This window comes from Miniopterus natalensis, chromosome 11, assembly GCF_054644295.1.
Source record: "Miniopterus natalensis isolate mMinNat1 chromosome 11, mMinNat1.hap1, whole genome shotgun sequence".
NCBI classification, from domain to species: Eukaryota; Metazoa; Chordata; class Mammalia; order Chiroptera; family Miniopteridae; genus Miniopterus; species Miniopterus natalensis.
The window spans coordinates 77,440,901-77,464,425 of record NC_142091.1 but is presented as its reverse complement, the minus strand read 5'-3'; the positions used below and the strand labels follow the sequence as shown (position 1 = coordinate 77,464,425).

The window sequence follows — 23,525 nt, the reverse complement described above, 5'->3', positions numbered from 1 at the left end:
TCCCCACCCAGTGCAGTGCTGGGGGCTCCTGCATAACTCTCATCTGAAAGCAAAAGCCCACGCTTGGAGAGAATATTTAGGGTCATGTTCTGAGCCACTGGGTCCGACCTGTCCAGAGGATCCCATAACTAGTTCACTACAGGGAGTCTGTTCAGATTCCTGCACCAGCCCGGCTGTGAGCTAAGTTAAAAAACACTCCGACACAAATGGTAAACTTTCCCTGAAGGACTTTAATTCTCTATTTTTATATAGATCATTTGTTAAATTAGAAGGCTGGAAAGTAAAAATATATCTTACAGTCAAAGAAAAATTGACACTGGACCCCATGAGAAGAACCAGAAGCACAGGCTCTGAGACTCTGTGCCCACAGGGGGGAGGGGCCTTCGGGCGACGGGGGATGGCAGAGAAGGGGGAAGAACCCAACTGCCTGCTTCTCTTCCCCCAGAGCAGGGCCCCAAGGCTGCCATCTGCAGGAGGCGGGGGAACCTCCTCTGTGCAGCTGACTGAGCCCTGCCGAGGGACCCACTTCCCTGTGGGGCGCAGGCCACACGAGCTCAGACCTGGGAACAGCATGAGGAGGATGGGACCTGCTGTAACTAAGGCTTGTGAAACGGGGCCTTTCATCAATTAAAAAAATAGTGCTTGTGAAAGAGGAACGCAGAGATGTGGCAAGTGCAGATCACCCTAAAAACTACTGTGCTCCACATTCTGGGGCTCCCACGTGCTGAGCCGGGAGTCTGCTCTGGGGGCTGGACCTAGGACTCCGCAGAGTCCCACGAGCGCCTCCCTGGCACCTCAGAGGATGGTGCAGGGGCCCCCTGGCACCTGTCTCGTCCTGTTCCTAGCTTGCTGTCACCCCTCAAACACCAGGGAGCTACAGCCTGCCTGACACTTCATCCACTGAGACGTCCTCCTCACAGGCATGAGACCAGCTGCTGACATATAACCACAGGGTCACAGAAGTCGGTGCTTATCGAGCTCCAGCAGGGGCGCCGAGCCCCTCAGCAGGGTCAGCCTGCGCTGAGAAACCCCTCACCACCAGCTGCCATACCCTCCAGGCTCAGAGAATGCAGGCCAGGAGCAGTGCACCTGACCAAACACAGCCCGAAGGTGGCAGAGAACAGCCCTCTGGTGCCAACAGCCTGCGCGTGTGGAGGAAGGAGCACGAACAAGCTGTAACGTCCTCCTGCTAACCCGCCAGACGTCCAGGCTGTCAGGACTGTCCCGACGCTGTATGGGGAATGTCTTGTGCCCAAGGCTGGGGCCACAACTCCTAAGAAAGGATGGTGACTGTGGCTTAATGCAAACTGAACCCACGACCACGAGGATGCAGAGAACTTGAATCAGCGCGTGGTATAAAGTGCGTCGCCTCTGAGAATAGCTCACATTTCACTAGGTGTCACCCAGCCTGTCCCCGTGCTGTGTCCTCGGCCAGAGCCGGGCCAGGGTGCCTAAGGTTCATGTGCACCTCCAGCCTCCCAGGGAGACTGCCACCTGTCTCCACCCTCCACGCTGAGCTGTTTCCTGGAATCAACGTCAGCGGTGAGCCCCGCAGTCCCCACACACTTTAACAAAATCCTACATCTATTACTTTTTACCCCAACTTTAGGTTCTGGTGCAAGTCAGTCAAGGAGAAGAGAAGCCACCCCTCGGAATAACATCCCACAAAGCTGCATGAACAGCAGGAGAGACAAAAGGGACCCCCTGACCTAAGGACGGCCCTGCTCCAGCCACCCCAAGGACTGTGCCCGGTGCTGGATGGCGAGCTGTCCGCAGTCAGGCTGACACCTGTGGCTGAGGCCTGGCCAAGCCACATGGGCCCAGGACACCAGGGAGCAACCAGGTCCACAGAGCACATCAATGGAGGGACGTGAGTTCTCAGTTGGCAAGTTCTAAAACCACCCCAGAGCAGCTGTTGATGGAACAGGAACCTCAGTGAATAGGTCTAACCCCATAAGCCACAGGACTACGTGCCAGTAACCAAACCAGAGGGCGCTCGGCCCTTCCCCAGCTCCTGGCCAAGGCGGCTGCTCCGACAAGAGCACTCTGGGGGCAGCGGGTGGGGGAGAAGCTTGTGGCACCTGATCACACACGTCCCCAGCCAGGGAAGGTGAGTGTGTACATGGGACACAGCGCCCGTGTCTGCTCACCTCCCTACAGAGGGAGGAGGGAAGCCCCCCTCCACCCCCCCGCTCAGAGTCCAGAACAGCTGCCGGGAACCAGCCCATAGGCATCCCAACAGGGTGGACGGGATGGCACAGACACGAGGAAGGGGGTAACGGGGCTCTTTCACAGGAATCTTGTTGGGCAGGGCCCTTGGGGAACCCTGGGCAGGCAGGTCGGAAGGGCTGGAGGCGATAGGCAGCGAGGGCGCAGTCTAGGACCCCTCACCCATCTGGAGCAGGGAGTTGACGGCCGCATCCTTATTCCCCCTCTGGGCTTCCAGCACGGAGCGGATCACCTCCCGGTCCATGTTGGGGAACATGTCCTGGATGGCCCTCAGGTCCTCCTCGTTACAGCGGGGTGGGGCGCTCACGGCCGCCGGGGGCAGGGCCACGGGCACCATGCTGGGGCCGCACACAGCCGGCACTCCTGCAAGCACAAGACAGGTTAGGGAGGCAGGCATGTCAACAGGGCGCCAGGTTACCGCTGGCTGAAGAAAGCAACTGGGCAATCTGCTGGCTCCCTCAGGGCTGGCCCTCAGGTCTCCTAGGCACCGACCAGCAAGAGCACCTGGGCAACGTAACCCTGAACCCCCAGGACACACAGGAGAAGAGTGAAGGGGGCAGCCCTCGTGTGCAGCCCCTCCTCACCCACTCACCCTCACACAACAGAATGCTAGGTCACTCTCCAAAACCAACCTCACATCAGCTTCTTTCACGAGGGGTGGAGGGGGGCACTCACACTTCCTGACCCCTAAGAGCTCTTAGACTTAAACCACAGGGCTCAATTTTCACTGCCCAAAGGTCACAAAACAAGTCCCTTCATCTGAGACCGCAAGAGCAAACAAAACCGTCCCGCTCGTCCACCCGGGTCTCCCACCTGAGTGATTTCCCCAGCCTGGCCCGTGTGGCACGCCGTGTACTGACAGAGCACGGCCCAGGTGCCCAGAGGGGCTGCACACTTGTGTTCGGAACTCACACCACACATGGCAATGACAGACAAACCACAGAGACCCGCGTGGTGACTCAGAGTGCAGGGCGGTGCCAGTGCTCAGCCCTGGTTCCCTCCGTGATGGCTGTGTGGACAGGTAGGAAATGCAACCAAAGTGGGAGTGGGGCACTGGGCATCGAGTGGGCGACTAGGTCTCAAAAGGCTCAAGCAAAACTTCTTTCTTCTCCTTTGTAGCTTTTCTGTTACTATATGATTGTTTCAAAATTTACAAAGGCTATCAAAGGACAGTCTCCATTTATAAAGAAATCTACCCTTTCCTAAAATAAAGACTTTAGAACAAACTTTAAAGAGAACCAAGAATGAAAACCACAAAGACACTATAAACTTTCTGTCCTTCCTAGAAAGCTGACTGACTCCCATTAACCAAGCACACGCTGGTGTGGGAAACTGTGTGGGTGAAACTTTCCCAGACGTGTGGGGTTCTAACCTGGGTACCCATGAACTCACTGGGAAATGGGGTCTTTGCAGCTGTGACCGGGGAAGATGAACTCGCCCTGGGGCAGGATGAGCTCTTACCCAACTACTGATGTCCTCACAGATCAGCAGATACAGACACTTGAAGGAGCCATATGGAAACGAAGCAGACATGGGGGATGCAGCCACCAGCCCAGCAATGCCTGGACCCCAGAAGCTGGCCGAGGCAGAAGTACCCTCCCCAAACAGTCCTACGACACCCTGACTTTGGACTCTGGCCTCCAGAATGGACAGAACTCCTGTTGTTTTAAGCCCTGGTCTGTGGGACTTTATTACAGCTGCCGCAAGACACTGACACCTTTCACGTCCCCTCCAGGCCAGCTATGCCTCCTCGGAACTCCAACTCAAGCCAGTCAAGGACAAATCTCATCAGATGCTGACCTGTGCTCTAGGGCGGGCATTGAGACCCAGCATGGAGGTCCTCGCCAACCTCTTCACAGTCAGAAACCCCCAAGGGTCCAACTCTGGCTGGCTGCCTCCTGGGGACAGCACCTCAGGGCGACCCACACAGGTCAGTGCTCCCCCAGCCCCTGTGCGTTTCAGGCCAACAACTCCTGCTTGACTCTCTAAGAGCACCCACTGCTCTTTGTCCCTAAGACATCCCCCTCCGTTTCCTGCAACATTACAGCTGTTCTCAAGATTCTGGTCACGTGGTCACCTTCTATGGACCGGCTTTGTCCTATGGCCACACTGTCCAGCTCCTTTGTGGGAAAGTGCTGGTCCTTGTTCCAGCGCAGTGGGATCCCAGCAGAATGCCCTGACCTGTGGGAACCTCTAGCAGCCTCCCAGCTCCATCTCCCTGCCTCTCCCTCGCCAGGGCTGGCTCAGGCTGGGTTAGGGTGAGGGTGATCCTAGCAGCCTAGCACCCATGCTGCCCCCAATCCTGAAGCAGCACCCCAAGCATGAGCAGCCTGGGGCGTTCAACCTCACACATCTCCCTCCTCTCTAGCGCCCCCCGCCCCACAGATGCTGGCCACTGCCGTTGGCTGGACGCTGGCCTTGCCTCCTTGGAGCAGTAGGCTGGCCACGTTCTGCTTGGACCCCAGCTCCCTGCACCGTGGTAAAGACACTGGGGCTCACCCATTTCCCTTCTCTCAGGGTCCCTGTCTCGCACTACTTGCCTGGTACCTGAAAAGAGTGGCTGCCTCAACTAGTTTGCCATGTTTTATGGCTGTCTGTGGTGGAGTCTGGATGAGTCCAGGTATTGTCAGAGCCCGAAGTGAAAGCTAACCAACAGCTTTGAAAATTCAAAGACATAAAAGCTACAGTGCAACCTGACTTGGCTGTGCCGCCATGAACTGCTCCTTATAAAGATAACTTATAAAGATAAACAAATGACAAAATAGTCTCATTAGAGCACACGGTTCACTCCACCAACAGGAACATGGTCTTCTGTTGTGGAGACTCGGATACTAAAACGTTTAAAGGTTACATTTTTACATCTCCGTAAACTTCAACTTACTCTATTTGTGCCAATCCTCAGGGGAAAAGCAAATCCTATTTCCTACATATGCATAAAAAGTCCACATGTAACATCTGGCCCATTTCTGGGAGGCTCCTCATACCTCACTTGAGCAGGCTGAGCCTCTAGGCAGCGCTTCCAATCCCCAAACGTCCCCCATGTTTTACCACCACCCCAGGAGCCACCCAGGGGGGAGTGGCACTCACCTGTGATGGGCACGTAGCCGACACCCTGCTGGTACACGGTGGGCATCAGGACCACAGGCTGAGGCGGCATCATCATGGTAGCTGGCAGTGACTGCAACACACCAGAGATGGTCACGGGGTCACAGAAGAACACAGCACACATGAAACTTGTCTACCTCCAGCCACTCCAAACATGTCCCGGGAGTGATGGCACAGGGCCTGGAGCCCGGTCTTGAAACCCAGGAGCACAGAGCATCCACCATCTTCCGATACCCACTCTCACCAGCACCCAACAGAGCTCCTCTGCTGAACATCAGGAGGTGAGTGATCTGTGCTAAAATTGTCACCAGACCTGCAGGACCATGGCCGACCGAGATGCCACCATGGGAGAGCACAGTTCCAGAGCAAATGTAGGTGCAGACTGCTGGGTCAGCACCCATGGCCACTCACAAGGGTCTCTCTAGGACGTCTATTCTCTCAGTCAGTGTAGAGTGGTTTTGTGTTTCTGTACAGATGTCTGTTAAAGACACGTAAGGAGCCTGCCTGGTGCTCAGCAGTTGTGTGTCATCCATACACCAAAAGGTCACCAGCTCGATTCCTGGTCAGGGCACATGCCCAGGCTGTGGGCTTGATCCCTAGTGGGGGAGTGTACAGAAAGGAACTGACTGATGCTCTCCCACCACCCCAGCATGTCCTCGGGTGATGGGTAAAAAAAAAAAAAAAAAAAAAGTGCAGAAGAAAACACCTGCGAGTGAGGTCACGCTGACATTGTTGCTGGCTTTAACAAAAGGGAGGGGCTGCAACAGAACTCGCACACGTGACCAATGCTGAGCCAGCTACCAGCCTACCCAAGACCTAGACCCTGCCCTCTATACTGCTTCGCATGTAGGAGAGTTTCTACGGAAAATGTTGGAATGATTATAATAAACCTCCCTGGTGACACAAAGGAGAAGGCAGGAACCCAGGGCCCTGGGCCCTCTAACCCTGCCTTGACCCATCAACTGCCTCTGTTGTCCCCAAGAATCCCAAGAGCGGCTGGGTGCTGAGGAGGAGCCGGGCCCTGAGGTGCTGGCCGGCACAGGCTCTGCTGTCCAGTCCAGAGGGCCAGGCCATCTCCCTTAGTCCCCGTGCAGCCCTGAGACACCGCACTACTGCACAGGAGGGCCCTCAAGGCCGTAAAGGAAGCCACGCCTCAGACGGGCCGTGACCCCATGACTGGGTCACCACACAACACTGCTCCCAACAGAACGCTGGGGAGGGACAGGGCAGGATGGCTCTTCCTGTGACCATGCCGGAGACGTGCAGGCTCCGGCTGAGGCTCAGCTCCTCCGGGATACAGGCTCTGCTGAACTAGAAGGTGATCTGCCACTGGCCATCTGGGGCTCGTGAGGAGCAAGCCCTGGCCCGACACCGTCGCGGGCGCGCTCACCGAGTAAGACATCACCAGGTTGATCATGCCTTCCTTGTCGTCGCCCTGCCGCCCGCTCAGGCAGTACCACTTGTCCTCCACCTCGCCCTGCTTTAGGGCCTCGGAGATCGTGATGTGTGTCCAGGCGATGCGGTCATCCATGGAGAAAGCTCGCTGAGGGGACCACAGGGAAAACCAGCACTGAGAACTTGCAACCCCACCGAGTGCTATCCCCGCTCCTGCCCCTCAGACCCCCTCCTGAAGCTCCACCCCCATCGAAGAGCCCAATTCCCTGGGATCGGGCTCCTTTGCACATGGGGGTGTCCTCAGACCCCAGGCAGTATGTCAACAGATTCCAGCTGCCTGGAGATTCAAGGCCACTCCCTCAGCCTCATAGGCCCCCCAAGCTCAGGAGCCCGGGGGTCACAAACGCAGGAAAGGAAGTGCCTTCCTAGCTAACCACACTCTTCCAAAGGGAGCAGAGGGTGAGAGGGAGGTCGGGGCAGAGGGCATGGGGACTGAGGGGCCACCTCCCTGCCTTGCCACCCACCCTTACCCCTCTGAGCTCTCACCTGCTGAGGCACCCCCTAGCCCAGCCTCAGAGGGATAGGGGGCAACCAGACAGGTGACCAGAGGACCAGCCTGAGAAAGAGCCCATTGCACTCATCACTCCCCCGGGACACTCACTCAGGTGGACTACCTGCAACTCGCACCAACAAGAACCCTTGCCCCCCCAACCACAGGGATGACCACATTACATCCAACCTATTTGTCACAGCCAGGGCTCCAGGTGCCTGGTCCGGGAAGGGAGTACACACGAACACTCTGCTGTGTGTGTGAGTCCCTGGTGATGACGTTTCTGAATGTAGCTGTGAAAGACCCTGCACAGCACATACTTCCCACTGCTGCCTGAAACACTAGGACACTTGTCACAAAGCACTAAAATGCCCAAAGTCCCTGGAGCAGCCCCAACAGCCAGAACAACACAGGGTCCTCCTCTCCTCACTCAGCCGTGCTCGGCCTGACCCTGGTGTGGCTCCAGGAGAGAAGCTGCCCTCTCACCTCATCAAAGATCTCCAGGTAGAAGGAGTCCACACCCGGGGGCACTGTGCAGTGAATGACTTTATTCCAGCGCGGGTTCTTGGCGCCGTTGTGGGCTGTGGGTGTCTCATACACGGCATAGCCCAGGCGCAGCCGGCAGTATGGGTCCATGCGGGTCATGCCGTAATTCTTTGCCAACTTGGCCTGAAATAAAGCCAACGTCAGAAAAATGAGGCAGCCACTACCAGTGAGCACTCAGGTGCACCCGAGTTGTCTGTTCCTTCAACTCATCATTCCCCATGTTTTCCGGGTCTGCATCCAGCCATTTAAATCCTCGGAACATGGTTAGAAGTGTACTCCTGGGCACCAGGGTGAGAAGTCCCCACATTGAGTGCAACTATAAAACTCCTATTGTGACTTTGTTCTAGACACATAGTCCATGGAAGAAAAGACACTGCCCTGGACCTGCGACACTAAGGATGCTGCTCTCTGTAAGACTGAGGAGACTTGCCCCATGGGAGGAAGGAACTGTAGACACCACATGTCCAGTAAAAACGAATCCAGAATGGGATGCACAACTCCCAAATCTCAGCAACAAGAACACGACCCCGTGAAAATCTGGGCAAAGGTCTGCAGAGGACACCTGATGGCAGAAATGCATGTGGGGAGACGCTTCCACCATCAATCCCCAGAGAGGGCGGCAGACACCCCAGGAGAGACCCACCTGAGCAGAGCAGGTGCTGGCCAGCCTGGGTCACCTAGCAGGAAGCCCATAGAGCAGCCAAGGGAAGAACGGGAAACAAGACAGCAGTGAGACCCCCTGTGCCGCACTCTGGCCACCGAAGAGGCTGGTGGTGAGGTGGGCAGAGTACTTCAGACCTGGACCACAGAGGGTGGAGCCGTGAACCTTTAAGTGTGAGACACAGAACAGGGGAAGCCCAGGACTAGAGGTCTGAGGTCCTAGAAGGATGGTGCTGCCACTTCTGACGTGGGGAGCAGCAGGCTATAGGGGCTAGAGGGAAGAGCTCCCCTGCAGGCATGGCACATTTGAAAAGCCCACCAGACATCCAGGGAGGGCCTGGGCCAGGAGCTGCTCCCCTGGGACGTGTGAGCAGGAAGGAAAGGCGCTGGCTGGGACTGGACCCTGTGTTCCACCACCAGCCCTGGACCAGTGCATGGCCTCTGTGAGCCAGGGAAGGCGGCTTATCAGAAGGAAGGAGAAAGCCATGGGGGACACTACCAAAAGGCCAAGTATTGAGCCGGAATGTTTCTGACCATAGGACCTGCCCTCAGAGGGCCTGGTGAGCTGAGGGTGAGTGGAAGGAGCAGAGAGGTTGCCATGTCCTGCAGTCCCCCTGGTGCCTGCAGGAGGCAGTACTCTGCTCCAGCAGGGTGTGAACCTGTGCAACAGGAGGGTGCTGGGAGAGGAGGTACGGTGCTACTACAGAAGCTCATACCCGGGTGGGCGTGCGAGGTACAGCGTGGCTGCGCCCCCATCAGCACTGAGGAGTGCCGCATACCTGGTGCTGCTGGCACCTGAACTCCTTCACCCCCAAGTCTAGCAGAGACCTCCTCTGGGCCAGTCTACAAGCCGTGCAACTCGCAGTGACCCCTTCTTCATGCTTTACAGACAGTTTACCTTCTGCCTGTGAGTCTGGGTCTTACAGGCACACCTAGAGTGTCAGCGGGGGCTCCTGGCACACAGACTCCAGAGCTGCCCTCCTTGGCCGTCTGCCCCTGGTCCCTCATCTGGACAGTGCATGTCTCCACCTCCCCACTGCCCCGAGGTCAGGAGACACCTCTGCCTAAGCAGGTGCCAATGAACGCCTGTTACTGGTTCACGTATTTGGAGTAGGACTCTGGGCATCCATCGATACTTCTCACATACACCCTTTTTCATCAGGTATGTGTTCTAGGAAAAACCGGAATTACAGAAAGTTCCATTTGCTGACACAGAACCTAGGTTGCCTCCCCCCCCATCGCTGGGGCCCGCAGACACCCACCTGCACTACGGTGATGTTGAGGCGGTCCACCGTGCCCAGTGCCCCTCCATACTGCAGCTGCTGGGCCGTCTGCGCATCCAGCTGGACCTGTTGCTGCTGCTGCGTGGGCGCTATGCGGAGGAAGTCGTGAGGGAGCTCACCGATGTACACCTGCAGCCAGAGAAGACATGCTAGTAAGGAAGGGCCAGGCAAGACAGGACCGGACCCTGGCATTTCCAGGACCCAGACACTGCCCGAGCTGCCCTGGGCCGGTTTCTTCATCTGTACAATGAGAGGGGACCCTGACGACCACCTGTCCCTGACCACCAGGCCACCTGCCACTCTGGGGAGGGAGCCCTGTCACTCAGCGGGCAATGGGACACACCAGCTCTATGAAGGTCATGTTGCTGACCCCAAAAAGAGGTGCAGGTCAAACGGGTTTGCTGGGTGGTGTCACGGGTCACTTTTGGGCATCACAAGCTCTCTGTCTACCTGTCCGGGACCCATTCTCGCTGGGCCATTCCGACTACAAGCAAGGCGTGGCAATGACAAGGCAGTGGTTCACACGGACGACGGACGACGGGACGGGACCTGAGCAGGAGAGGAGGTGACTGGGAAAACCGCCTGCACTGACACACTCCCCACGCCTCATCTAACAGCTCAAACACAAAACTGCCCATGTGAGAGAGGAGGAAGCAGATTAACAAGAAGCCGCAATGATCTCGTCCTTGGCCTCTCACTGCAGCCTCTGTCCACCAGACTCCTGACTGGGCAGGAGGAAGGAGCCCGGAAGGGCCTGGCTCCCGGGCTGGGAGACACTTTCCAGGGGACATGCCATGGGGCATGAAGCCCAAGGGAGACCCAAAAGGCTCCCAGAGAAGAGTGTTCCAGAAGCAGTGGAGGAGACGAAGCAAGAGCCAGTGGAGACTCACGGCAGCCACCCTGGGGAAGGCACCAGGACAGCAGAGAGGAGCAAGGAACGGATGGCTGTGTGCCTGAGCCAGAATATCCAGAGTATAACTATTGTTTTTGTCACGTAATGTGTGTCCTCCCTACCTAAACTAGTTAAACCAGCAGCACTGGGAATTAGTCACATAATGGAAAGAACCAGCGAACCAGAGCTTTTCCATTAGTCACTAATGGAAAGAACCACGCCACTGAGGCCTCTCTTTCCACCACACAAGGCTGCCCACAGGTACCCCCCAGGGCACCCAGGCACCCACGAGGCTCGGCCCAGAACAGTTTCTCCCACAGTGAAGCCCCTCGCATTACTGTCCCTCCAAGAGGCCTCTGTAAACTATTTCTCCTCATCGCCCACCCACTGTGGAATTTTAACACTGCAGGCATGCTGTGTCTGTTCACGTCCCTCATCCACCTGCACTTTCTCCATGAAAAGAGCAAGGGGGACACTTAACTCTCTAATGCAGCGTTAGGAATAACTAATTAAAAACTTAAGTTGCAAATTAGATTAAAAACTGAAAAACTAACTCTTAACTTTATTTGTTGAACAAACTTCAATGTAATTTAGTTACGTATATAGTATGGCAAATTACACACACGTTAGCAATTTATATAAATAGCAGCGTAATAAAAAATTTAGAGACTCGTTCGTTTCCAACAAAAGTAACATATCTGAAAAAGTTTCTTAAACATCTTTAGTGAGCTTAACTTTTAGCTTGTTTGCTATGAGAAAGTACTTTTTAACCGCTAGATGTCCTTTTCAGCAAGTGGTTAGTGATGGGCTGAATAACTCCTGTGAAATTAAAAAATAAAATGTAAATGTTTTTATTCAACTCTCCAAGTGTGAGGATCACACACAAGTGCGCTGGGCGGCAGCCCCAGTTGGCGGTGTCCACCTCTGACTTGTCTGCACCTGAGCTTCCATGCCTTGTCTGCACCTACCATGAACTCCATGGCAATGTGATGCCCAAGGAAACCTGCGGGAGCAAGGGCGCCCTAAGGAACAAGAGTCCAGCGGACCAGAGCTTAGGGACCACAGACCACTGTGGAACCTACATTTGCGCTGTCTCCTCCAAGAACCAATGTTCATTCTCTGGGACCAACATCACCCCCATGCTGAGAAAGCGCGTGCTCAGGGCTCTGGAGACCCCACAACCTGGTCCAAGGAGGCACCCCTGCGCCCTCACCACGTCCAAAGTTAATCACATGGCTCTAGGTCAACATGACCTTCACAGGTGGAACCACAGGAGGGAGAATTGGCCAGCTGAGGCCTAAAGGGACCGAGGGATACAACCAAACCAAACAAAAGCTCCCACAGGTAAGTAGCAGCCTGCAGGCCTCAAGGAGAAGTCAGCAGCTCCCTGGAGGGGAGGAACCCCAATACTAGCAACCACGCCTGCTGCGTCTGGAAGAAGCTGAACCCCTGGAGCCACTTTGCATCGGAGAAGCCTGCCCTGTTTGAAGGCCCTATGAGGGGACACTGGCCACTAGAATCACCCAGAACCAGAGCTCAGTATGTCCCAGAGTCTGGCCCAGAAGACGTGGCCTTGTACACCCAATGACCACACAAGGGGCTGGGAATGGACATGTAGGCTCAGACTGAAAACAGTGAGTGGACCAGGACAGACATGTGAGACTTGGGGGCATTCCTCCCACCTACACCTCCTCCAGCTTTTTTTAACCACTCAAGACAGGACAAGTGCTTCAAGGCCAAATGGCTTGGCTGTGCCAACTCTGCTCGAGTCCACAACACACACAAGAACCGTCAAGAGAATGGAGGCTGCAGTGTTCACATGGACAGGCAGGCGCTGAAGAGGGAGGAGAGGAGACATGAGAGTGACAATAACCACAGCTGCCCAAACAAGGATCAGCAGGTAAACATTGACAAGAACATGAGTGACTTTAAAAGGGGCCTCTGCCAGGAACCCCACAGCATGGCCTCTCATCCAAGTGCTGGGAACCTGAATGAGCCTGAGATGGAAGTCCCGCCCTCATTCGAATGAAACAAAACTGGGGACCAGAGGGCTGAGGGGTGCGCTCAGGCAGTAGGCACACAGGCTGCTAAGGCCTTTCCACCTGAGTGTGTAATACGGTCAGAATGAAATGCTAGGGAAAATCACTGCTCTCCTGGTACCTGTACTTTAAGGAAAGAAGACAGTTGTACGCTGAGGGTCCTAAGTACTGTAGGTAAAACACAGCGAGGTGAAATGTGAGGCAAGCTGACGTTTAAAGAGGGCAGCAGAGGCAGGCCCTGGGCACAAGGTGCCACCTGAGCAAAGACCCAAGTGACGTGAGGGCATCAGTCATGCAGAACCTGGGGAAGGACAATTCAGGTACAGGAAATCCCTGTGCACAGGGCCTAACAGGAGCATGTCTGCCAGGTCGAGGGACAGCAGGGAGCTGGCTGAAACAGAGAAAGGGAGAGCAGGAGGCCAGAGGGGGAGGATGTACAGCCAGGAGTGGTGGCCCTCAAAGGCCACTGGCGCTGAGACAGGTGAGCAGCCAGGGGCATGCCTGGCACCTGAGTGCAGGGTGTGACAGCAGGTGGACCAGCTATGCAAGTGTGGCACTGTGGGTGGTGCAGAGGCTGGAACAGAATCAGAGTCCAGACTTGCTCTGGAGGCAAAGCAGCAGGACTTCCTGAGGGGTGCAGAGAAGGCAAGGTCATCCCAAGGTTTTTGGCTTGAGAATGTAAAGGATGGAGCTGCCACCAAACTGGGGGGAGGGGGGGGGCACACACACAGTGGGGGGTCTGAGAGAAGGAGGGGCTGTTCTGCCTGAGGCACCTGGAACATTCCAGATGATGGCAGGCGCAGCAGAACACATGGAAGTGGAGTTCAGGAAGGAGCTGGGATGGGGAATGGGGGGGAGGGGGTGCTGAAGCCAAGAGATCCTGAGAGTGAGGACAGAGACAAACAGCAGGAACTGTGGAAGGAAGCCAAGTGCAGACAGTGACTCAGAGCAAGGAAGCTGCTGTCCCCGTGCCCACAGGCAGTGCCTGTCTTGGCAGTGCCAAGAACTCAACCCAGGGAGTTCCTAAACACCTAAGACAAGCTGCTGCTGTGCCCCCTGCCTAGAGCACTGACCCGCCACCTCCAGTCACCTCCTCAGTCCCTCAAAGCACAGGTGGCTTCCAGGCCTCCAGAGGCCTGGTGGCCCCCAGTGGATGCAGCCCACAGTCCTGCACAGCCTACTACCCCAGCTCCCATTGTCCGGCTGGTGTGGAAACAAAAGGAAATGGTAGGAGGCATGGAGGATGGTGGACGGTGAGGCAGGATGGCCATGAAGAAGAGTCAAGTTTTCTGAGAAATAAAAAATAGTTCATAGGGACCCAGCAGCTGAGAGGCTCAGGTTCTCCCCACAGGCCGGGCCCCGGGCAAGCGCTGGTGTCTGTCGCCGAGGGAAAGGGGGACACAAGAGGACACAGGCATAGAGACGCTAAGCAACGGGTCCCCAGCCAGAGCTGACTGCCAGCAGCTAGTTCACACTGAACCCACATATGGTGTCACAGACACTAGCACAGTGGAGCAGTGGCGACGGGAAGAGGGTGTTCAGATGTGGTGGAGATGGGAGGTGGCCCAGAAGAGCAGAGTTAAGGTCTTCAGGCACTGGGAGAAGACAACTGTAGACCCAGAATGCCAAACAGAAAAATGCCTTTCAGGAGCCTGTGCTGACAACTTCAAACAAAACAGAGTCTGCCTCCCAAGGAAATTCTAAAGGGTGAGCTGGAAGCAAGAGCACATGGTCCCACATGAGGACCACGTGAGGCAGGGGAGTCGGAAAGGGAGGCAGAAAGACAAGCATCCACTGGACAAGCACCCATGTAGGAGGGCTAATCACACACGACAGACCAGCAATGCCCTTGGGATGAGACCACCTGAGGCAGTGTACAGATCAGGAGGGAAACACAACAGTTACCCTAGATCCTGATACATCTGCATGTTAAATTTCTAGGGTAACCACGAAGACAACAGAAATACAATAATGTATTTTCCAAATTATACTTACTCAATTCAAAATACAACAAGGAGAGAAAAAAAACCAAAAAATAGGACAAATAAAAGTATATGTTTAAAATGTGTGTGTATATCTAACGATACAGTTGACCCTGGGCCCCCCTCAGCCTGGACTGGATGGGAGGCTTGCCAGGAGCTGAAGCTGCCTTCGACTGAGCCTCGACAGCCGTCCCCTCAAGCTGACGGGCACCACTGTGGATTAAAGCAGCGTGGCCTGCACACCTCCCCCAAAGTCCTAGCAGGGAAGGCAGGGGCCTCCACAGTTTTACTCCCAGTAGGGGCTCATCGAGTGCTTTTTGACAGTTTGGGAACTAAACAGAAAAAGGGCTGTCATTACAAAAATACTAGCATTGTTAAAACTGGGGCAAGCAGCAGAGGGCTGGGGCACCCTCTGTGCTATTCAGAGGAAAAAGTCTTCAAGATACAAACAGCATGTCTCCTGAAATTTAAGGGAAAAGCCACATTAGCTCTGCTGCAGGGACAAAGCAGAACCGAAGGAGAGGTGCCAGGTTAGCTGCTCTGACACACACCCACCTCCTCCAGCCCCCAGCACCCGAGAAACCACAAAGGAGACCCCGGACCTGCCCGCTCCCCCCTCCACACCCCCGGGACCCGCCTCACTCCTTCACTGCGGGAGCGGGAGGCAGCGGGGCTGCGCGGTGAGCCCCGAGGGAGCGTGAGTCCAGGCTCGGGGCCCGGGCCAGCTGAACCTCCTGTGGACAGGGGCGGGCCCTCGGGCACGGGGCTCACCGCGGGGCTGCTTCCCAGCCAGGACCTCGCATGAGCGCTTGCCAAGCCCCGCCTGGACCAGCCGGGCTGGGGTTGCAGCTTCTCTCTGCCGCTCGGACGGGCCAAGCACCCCGGCGACCCCTGCACCTCGCCTGCCGGCACCCGGCGCACAAGTCGCTGCCCCCTGGCTGCCCCCTGGCTGCCGGAGGTCTCCGCGGGGCTCCGCTAACTGGCCAAGGTCCTTACGAGCACTGGTTAACCCAGAGGAGAGCGGGGCGGCTGGGAGAGGGGGAAAGGACAGGGGGGGTGCCAGGAAAATGGTCTTTAAGAAACGGACGCTGCGGTCGCCTGATAAAACTCCAGGGCCCCGTCCACTTGCCGCCCACCGGGAAGGCGCCCGCCACGCCCGCCGCTCCCCAGCAGGCTCCGGCCCCTCCCGCCCGCGGCCGGCCGCACCCCACTCGCCCAGCTGCTTCTGCTCACCCCTCGAGTGCCGGCTCCCCGGGGCGCGGCCCACCCAGCCCCCAGCCCCCAGCCCAGGGCAGGCGGCCCCTGGGCGCCCGCAGCCCGGCTCTGAGTCAGGACCCGGGACCCGCCCGTCCGCGACCTGCACGCGGCCACGCGAAGGCGGGCGACACGCCGGTGCCCGGCCTGAACACAGGGCCCGGCGGGTGTCGGCTGCGCCAGCTCGGTGGGGGGGGGGGGGGACGGGGCCACCGCCGCTGCCGCAGGCACAGCCCGGGGGCCGCCGCGCGGGAGCCGAGGGTCCGGACACGGGAACCGGAAGGCGCGTCGGGGCCACGCAGCGCCCTCCGGCGGCGCCCGGGCCCTCGGGGCTCCGCTCCCGCTCGGAAACGCGCCCGCGGAAAGGGCCGCTCCCCGGTCGGGAGGGACCGGCGAGGGGTCCCCGCCGCCCAGGTCGCCAGGCCCGGGGCCGCCCCCCGCGGCTGCGCACTCGGAGCCGCTCGCGCCCGCCGCCCCCGGGGCCACGCCGGCTCCCGCGGCCGCCTGCGCCCGGGCTGCGAGCCCGCTCGGCCCGGCAGGGAGGCGCCAGCCCGCTGGGGTCCTTCCCACCGGGGCCCAGACCCGGGGCCTCTCGCGTCCGGGGGGCCGACTCCGGCTTCCGGACGCCGCTCCGCCGGGGCCCCGCCGGGGCGCGGGGGCCTCCTCCAGCCGGACCACCCGGCCCCCCGGTCCCCCGCGTCCGCGGCCCGCTCGCCCGGAGCGCGCCCCGCCGCCCGCGCCTGAGGAGAGCCCGCCGCCCCCGAGCCTTACCGGCCCGCGCTGCGTGCTGACGGTGGTCGCCATGGTGTCCGCCGGCCGCGCCTCGCCCGCCGAGAACGGACACGCCGGCCGCCCGCCCTCCGGAGCCTGCGACGCCGCCAACGGTCGTCGCAGCGAGGCCGCCGCCGCCGCCACAGTCAGCTGACGGCCACCCCGCCCCCGCGCCGCGCGCCGCGCACCGCGCAGGCGCCGCCCGGCCCCGCCCCTTCCGGCGCCGCGCGCACAGGCGCACGCACGTCCGCGCGCTCCCGGCGGGCGCCTGCGCAGTCTCTCCCCGCCGCCGCCGCGCCGCCGCCCGCGCTCCCCAGCCGGTGGCTCGCTGCTGGGGTCTCCCAGGCGGGTCCCCTGGGCGGGGGAGCCCCAGCCGCTCGGAAGGTGGGGCCCGCGGCGCCGCATCGCCCGGCCTCCGCTAGAGCCCAGGCCGGGACGGCGTAGCCGCAGGACCGACGCGCGAGCCCTGTGCCGCTTGCAGACTGAGCTGCTCCTCCAGGAGCCTGCGCCCCGAGCCCGGCTGCGGGGCAGCGCGCAGGGCAGACCTGCTTCTTCTTTTTTAAAAATGTTTTTATTGGTCTCAGAGAGAGGAAGGGAGAGGGAGAGCGATGGCAGCCTCAGCGATGAGGGTCGTGCAGGCTGCCTCCTGCGCCCCCCGCGGGGCATCCAGCGGCGCCCCGCTGCGCCCCGGCCGGGGTCGCACTGTCACCTCCTGGTCCTGGGTCCACGCTCAGCCGCTGAGCCAGCGGACGAGGGGCCTTTGACCTCCCGGTGCACCCAGGGCCAAAGTCCGCCCCATCCCTCCCAGGGAGCCAGAAGGCCGGACACGCGCGGGGGGAGGGGGGGGCTTGAACTCCGAAACCCCGTGGGGAGAGCGGGGTCCCCTATCCCGGAGGGTCCACGGTAAATGGCCAAGGGCCAAGGCCCCCCTGTTAGGACGTGGCCGCCTGCCCCGAGCCCTAGATGGGGAGACAGACCTGACAGATCCTGTCTCCCGCCAGCCCCCTCAGCATTAGATAAACAGCCCTTTAAAAAAAAAAAAAAAAAAGCCCAAAATGCTTCTTTGCCCTTTGGGCAGCAAACCCTGTTAGGTAAGAACAGCCCTCAGACCGAGGGTGCCTCGCCCGGAAGCCCCCAGGAAGGGGGGCCCCCTGGCTGGGTCTGGGGCCAGGAACTGCCAGGCTGGGGACACTGGAGCCCCGGCCCCACCGAGGACCACTGGTCAGGGGACACGAGGCCACTAAGCTGGGCCGAGGGCAGCACCAGTGTCTGAGGAAGGAAACGCCCCACCTTGGAGCCGCCCACAGCAGAGCGAGGGTCCTGCTCCGGCCACGTCACCGGTCAGCCTCCTGCAGGGGAGCCAGCTCCTGGAGGAGGGGGTGGCGTGGGGGGCGGGAGAACAAAACAGACAGCAGTAGGCAGATGTTTCCTCAGACCCTTGATTTGCCCCGAAATCACCTGGCAGGAGGAGCACTTATATTTAAATTTTTTAAATCGGGAGTCAAGCTAAAGGAGAGATGAGTGTGGGCTGGGGTCCAGGGGGGACGATGGGTGCTCCAGCGTAGCAGGAACAGCACCGTGCCCCGCCTCACCTCCACGGGTGACCTCCCCTAAGCCTACTGCCCCAGGCTTAGCAGCAGGAATGGAGGCATTGCCTGCCAACAGCCCCTCGTCGGGGGAAATCACCAACATGAACAGAAATTGTGGCTGCGACGTCTCCATGTCCGGATCTGCCCGTATCTGCGACGAGGCCCAAGTTGATCCTCACAGCTCTGCTTCCACGACTCGTCCCGAGTTCCCCTTAATCTCCGCCACGCACCTCAGCCGAGCCTGCCCCGGAGCTGCCCCGGGCAAGGGATTCCTCCCAGGTCTCCATCAGAGGACCGGGAAAAGGCCTGCTCTCAGCCGGGCCTGCCATTCTCCTGTTGAACGTAAGCAGTTTCACAGAACATCAAGATTGGACCAGGGCGCTCTGGCCACGGTGCCGCGGGACAGAACCACAACCATTCTGTCATCATGTGTGAACACAGGCGGAACTTGACACCATCCACGCCGAATGGCACACGTCTCCCTCCCTGGCTGGAGTGACTGCTGCTGCTTATCAATTTAATTACAGCTCGAGCCTGCCCCTAGTCTTCCCTCCTTCCAGATAAGAATTATTAAGAAGGCTAATCAGCCCTGACCAGCAGCGACTCAGTGGTTAAAGCGTCGGCCTGTCCACTGGAGGGGCTCAGGTTGGATTCCCAGTCAAGGGTGCATTCCTGGGTTGCAGGTGTGATCCCCTCCCCAGGGCGGGGTGCAACCAATAGACGTGTCTCTCTCACACTGATGTTTCTCTCCTCCGCTCCCTTCCACTCTCTCTAAAATCAATGGAAAAAAATATCCTCACTCCTCAGCTGAGGATTAAAACAATAAAATAGAATTTACAAAGCCTAATCATAGATTTAGCCCTGCTTCTGACAACATCCAGTCCAGAGCAGGACCCCGCTTCCTTAAACCTACCCCATAATCACCGACAAAAGCCCCAATCCTATCAGGGGTCCTTTCTAACGCCCTCTGACTAAATCACCCTGGGCTTCCCCACAGCGTGTCCTCAGAGCTGCAATGAGCAATAATCCCACCCTGCTGAGTTACAGGTCTGTTCCTGGCGTCTGTCGGGGAGGCCATGGACACACCCGAGGCTCGAATTGTCCTTTCCCTTCGTGTACGCTTTCCAGAGCCTTCCAAAGTAGACGACCCAGTGCATAACCTGTGTAATTGTCCTTTTGCCAAAGCAGCCGCGTGTCTCGGCCACTCAACCTTCCATCTCCCCGCCCTCCAAGTGCACCACACCCCGGGCCACCGCCGGAGACGGCACTGCATGACACAGATCCGCAGGCTCGGCGTCCCCCCAGCAAGGATTTTACTCACGTGCTCATCAAGTGTAGAGCAACCCAATTCCAGACTCCCATTTGGAGAGTGTTTTCTGGGGACACTTCTGGCGGCAATTACTGTATCAGTCAGGGTCCCAGCAAGAAACAGATGGCAGGCTCAGGAAGATAACTGGGGGGATTTCAATACACAGACTATGTACAAAGGAAGGGCAGAGTTAGGTGATGGAACAAAGCACGGTGAAGCACAGGGGGAATTTTACCTTCAGGAAGCTGCTACCACTCCTTGAAAGGACAGAGAAGCAGCAGGAACCGGGGACCTGCGGCCCCTCCAGAGGCCTGAGGTTACTGCCAAACACAGGCCTGTGGAGAGGGGCCTAGGGAAGTAACTAACCTTTCCCCTCCCACCCTTGACCTCCAACAGTGTCTCCACGAACCCAGCCAGGGGTGCAGTCTGTGGACGTCAGCACCCTGGGGCACAGAGAAAGGTGGAGAGGAGAGCCAGAAGGGCAGACGGAGACTGTCCTACATGTGCGTCTAAATTTCAGCAAAAGCCCTGGCCGGCGCGGCTTGGTTGAAATCGTCCGTCCCCTACACCAAAAGATCGCTGCTTTGATTCCCGGTCAGGGCACATCCCCAGGTTGTGGGTTCAATCCCCGGTTGGGATGCATACAGTAGGCAACCAATGAATGTTTCTCTCTCTCCCTCTCCCTTCCTCTCTCTCTCTCTCTCTCTCTCTCTAAAAATCAATAAAAACATATTGAGAGCTTGGTCTGTGCCGAGGACTGTTCTGCATGCTTTGTAGGGATCATCTCATTTTTTAAAATGTTTTTATTGATTTTAGAGAGAGAGAGAGAGAGAGGAAGGGAGAGGGAGAGGGAGAGAGAAACGTCAATGAGAAACATCAAAATCTACCGGCTGCCTCCTGCACGCCCCCTGGTGGGGATCGAGCGGTAACCCAGGCCTGTGCCCTGACCGGGGAACTGAACCAGCAGCCTCCTGGTACATGGGTTGACGCTCAACCACGAAGCCACACGGGCTGGGCTGGATCATCTCATTGAATTCACAGCAACCTGGTGGCGTACACGCTTTTGCTGCTGCTTTAGAGATGAAGGTAACAGTAACAGGCAGGCGAAGGGAGGGATGTTTACAGTGTCTGACACCAAGTGGCTACAATGTATCAACACCTCCGGGAACTCCCAAGGAGAGGGGGAAACCTGCTGGAGGAGTGAACAGATGTTGTAAACCAGCGAGTCAAAGAGGGGCAGCCCAAAGCTCGGCAGGTACCTGAAGGGCACTCGAACTCGCCGGTAACAAGACAAGCAAAACGACAAGGAGACGCCGCTTTACATCAGCAGGGAGGGACCCCAGGTGCAGGTGAGACCTGAGGGGGCAGGAGTTCTCTGCGGCAGGGGAGGCCCAGCCGGCTCCTGGGGAGCCCAGACGGTCCCCACCCACCCACAGGGGAGCGCACTTGGCTGCCGGCTGCCCAGTTGTTTGTGTAGCGGAGTTGGGAGCCCAATTACTCATCTGTGGAAGTGTAACTAACAAGACCCAATGGGTATACTCTGTAGGTGTTTACAGAACAGCTTGTATACAGTTTTAAACCCACTCAAAAAATGCGCACCAGCCGTTTTCGCATTACCGAACATCAGGCACAAAGGCCAGCGGTCCCTGCAAGATGGGACGCGAGCGAGCCCGAGTGCTCCTCTGCCCACGCCTGGCAGTTCCCAGGCTGCGTGCAGGGAACATAACCCAGGCGGAGCGCAGAGGCCTCCAGGCTACTGAGGCAGGCGCCCGCCCGGAGAGGACAGAACTGGGCAGAAGAGCACTGGCTCCCCCTGGAGTCTCAGGTGAGTGCAGACCCGTGAGCACCTGGGTCTTGAAAGAGCTCCAGAAACAAGTGGGCTACAGCCCCGGCAGCCAGGAGTGGTCCCCATTCCCAATGCCAGAGTGAAACCTCACATCACCGTCAGGACAGCAGGTACCCAGCATCATCTTAATACTGCCAGGGATAAAGGGGGGCATTTGAAAGTGATAAAGGGGATGGAAGGACCCTAGGAGTTTACATAGCAGGTGACCGAGGCTCAGAATACTTGGAGCAGAAGCTGATGGGGCCACAATTGTGGCTGGAGCTTCCAACTCCCTTCTCTCGACATCCGTGGGACAGACAGAAACCCCAGGGTGTAAAACGCTTGAACAGGACTCTACACAGCTCGGTCCGACTGACACTGGCAGAGAGCTCCATCCGGACAGGAGGACCTGGTGTTTGTGTGCACGCCGGACACTCACCAGGACGGACTGGATTCCAGGCTGGAAAACACGCCAGGCCTGCGTTTACTGTTCCATCGGTTGTGCAGACTTTAGAACTAGATAAATGTTAATAATGCAGATTAAACTTAAAATTGTGCCCTGACTGTGGCCATTGTTTTGAGGAAATGTCTTCATTTCCAGAAAGTTCCTTCCTCCAGCAGAGGAGAGCCCCACCGAAGCGGGCAAGGTGGGGAACCAGTGTGCCACCCAGCAACACCTGGACCTCCCCACGGGCGGGCCCCAGGTAGACGGAGCGGTGGCACCACCTGCAGGCTGTGCGTGGGTGGCTCACTGGGACCTTCTGTCTTACTCTCAATAAGCGGGGACTCCAGACCTCCGGGCCCAGGCCGGGTGGCGTTACCTGCATTATTGTTATTGTTAGGCCATCCCGAGCCGGGCTGGTGAGCACCAGCTCTCCTGCTCCGTGCTTTTGGAGGGGAAGCCAGCCTCCCAGGGCTGTGTTACCTGTCGGCAGGTGTTGAGTTCCCTAAGCTGGGGCCCCCGCTGTGCTCTCTGCTCCTGTCATTTCAACTCTTTCCCGTTGTCAGGATGTTTCCTTTCGTCCCCAGCGATGGGACCCACTCCATTCCAATCATGTTTTTAATTCCATTTCACCCTCATTCTAGAAATGTTGTGTAAAAGAAAGGAAGGCGGGGTGGGGAGAGATTCCCAAATCCTGTCTCCCCTGCTCCTGGTCTTAACACGGGAGTCAAATTTCAAAACCTGGAAGGTGAGGAGCCCACTTGTCAGTCGGGTAAGTTTACTGGGCGGTCAGGGTTTCCCCACACACCCCCCCTCACCACAGCTGCCCCTCGATTGCGCTGTCCGGCTCCGGAAGGCTCCCCTCCACGGTCGCCTCCAGTGTCAGTCTCTTCTGTCTCTGTCTCTCTGTCTTTCTCTGTCCCCCAGTCTAGCTCTCTGTGTCTCTCCCCCCCCCCGGTTCTTTCTGGAGTTCGTGCCCACGTGTCTCTTCCCCCGCGTGCTGTGGTTGGTCTCCCTGTAGCTCTGTGTCCCGTGCCCGGGTCTCCCTCTCCCGAGCTTGCCCACAGCCGCAGGCTCTGCCCTGCGGCACCCGCCCTGTCCTCGCCCTGCCCTGGTTCTCCTGCCACCTCCTTTCTGTCCCTCGGCCCATGATCACGGCGTGTCCCAGGCTGGCGGTCGTCCATGTGGCCAGAACCGGCACAGCACTGAGACTCCCTCAGTGACACTGGCCGTGCGGCCCGCTGGGCTCTGGGCCAGCAGAGGGTGACCATCTGGAAGGCGGCTGTTACCAGCTGCTCTGCCGCCAACAGGAAGCTGTTTCCTCTCCTCAGTGCGTGTGCATCTGTGGAAACTCACACGGCATTCCTGAAAAGGCGAGGCTGTGTCGCTGCGCGTTCAAAGCTGCTCCCCCGCCTTCATGCCTCGGGTGTCGTCGGGTGTCCCCAACACTCAGCGTCAGGACTCCCAAACCATCACTGAGACAGAAACAGAACAAAGAAAATGCAGGCACCACAGGGAGAGGCTGGGGGGGGGGGGCACAGGGACCAAACGCCCTCTGGAAACAGGGAATGAAGACCCGACGCCAGGGTGGATGCAGCGACCACAACCCCAGAGAGGAGCCGGGGGCTCCAGTTCCCACCGGGCACCTTCCAGG

At 58.2% G+C, this 23,525-nt stretch overlaps 1 protein-coding gene across 2 annotated transcripts; it reads right to left on the bottom strand.

Moving 5' to 3' along the window:
* Positions 1–210: 210 nt before the first annotated feature.
* TOLLIP (toll interacting protein) lies at positions 211–16,776 on the bottom strand. 2 transcript variants are annotated; one of them, XM_087822089.1, is made up of 6 exons: positions 16,707–16,776; positions 9,748–9,897; positions 7,766–7,948; positions 6,725–6,877; positions 5,317–5,407; positions 211–2,592 (listed from the first exon to the last, which is right to left on the bottom strand). In XM_087822089.1, exons 1-6 carry the CDS (start codon positions 16,737–16,739, stop codon positions 2,378–2,380), a joined length of 825 nt encoding a protein of 274 aa, XP_087678215.1. In that variant the 5' UTR covers positions 16,740–16,776; the 3' UTR covers positions 211–2,377. The 2 variants fall into 2 exon arrangements, with proteins under 2 accessions (XP_087678215.1, XP_087678217.1); XM_087822091.1 differs by lacking the exons at positions 5,317–5,407; positions 6,725–6,877; positions 7,766–7,948 and having other exon boundaries at positions 2,449–2,592.
* Between the last annotated feature and the right edge of the window lie 6,749 nt (positions 16,777–23,525).

Bases quoted from the DNA above. Each gene is read 5' to 3' on its own strand.
- TOLLIP (XM_087822089.1), bottom strand. From the start codon at position 16,739: ATGGCGACCACCGTCAGCACGCAGCGCGGGCCG. The intron at 6,878-7,765 runs GTGAGAGGGCAG...TGGTCCCCTCAG, and splicing joins ACCTGGAGATCTTTGATGAG to CGAGCTTTCTCCATGGATGA. The intron at 5,408-6,724 runs GTGAGCGCGCCC...GGTGTGTTGCAG, and splicing joins ACCTGGTGATGTCTTACTCG to TCACTGCCAGCTACCATGAT.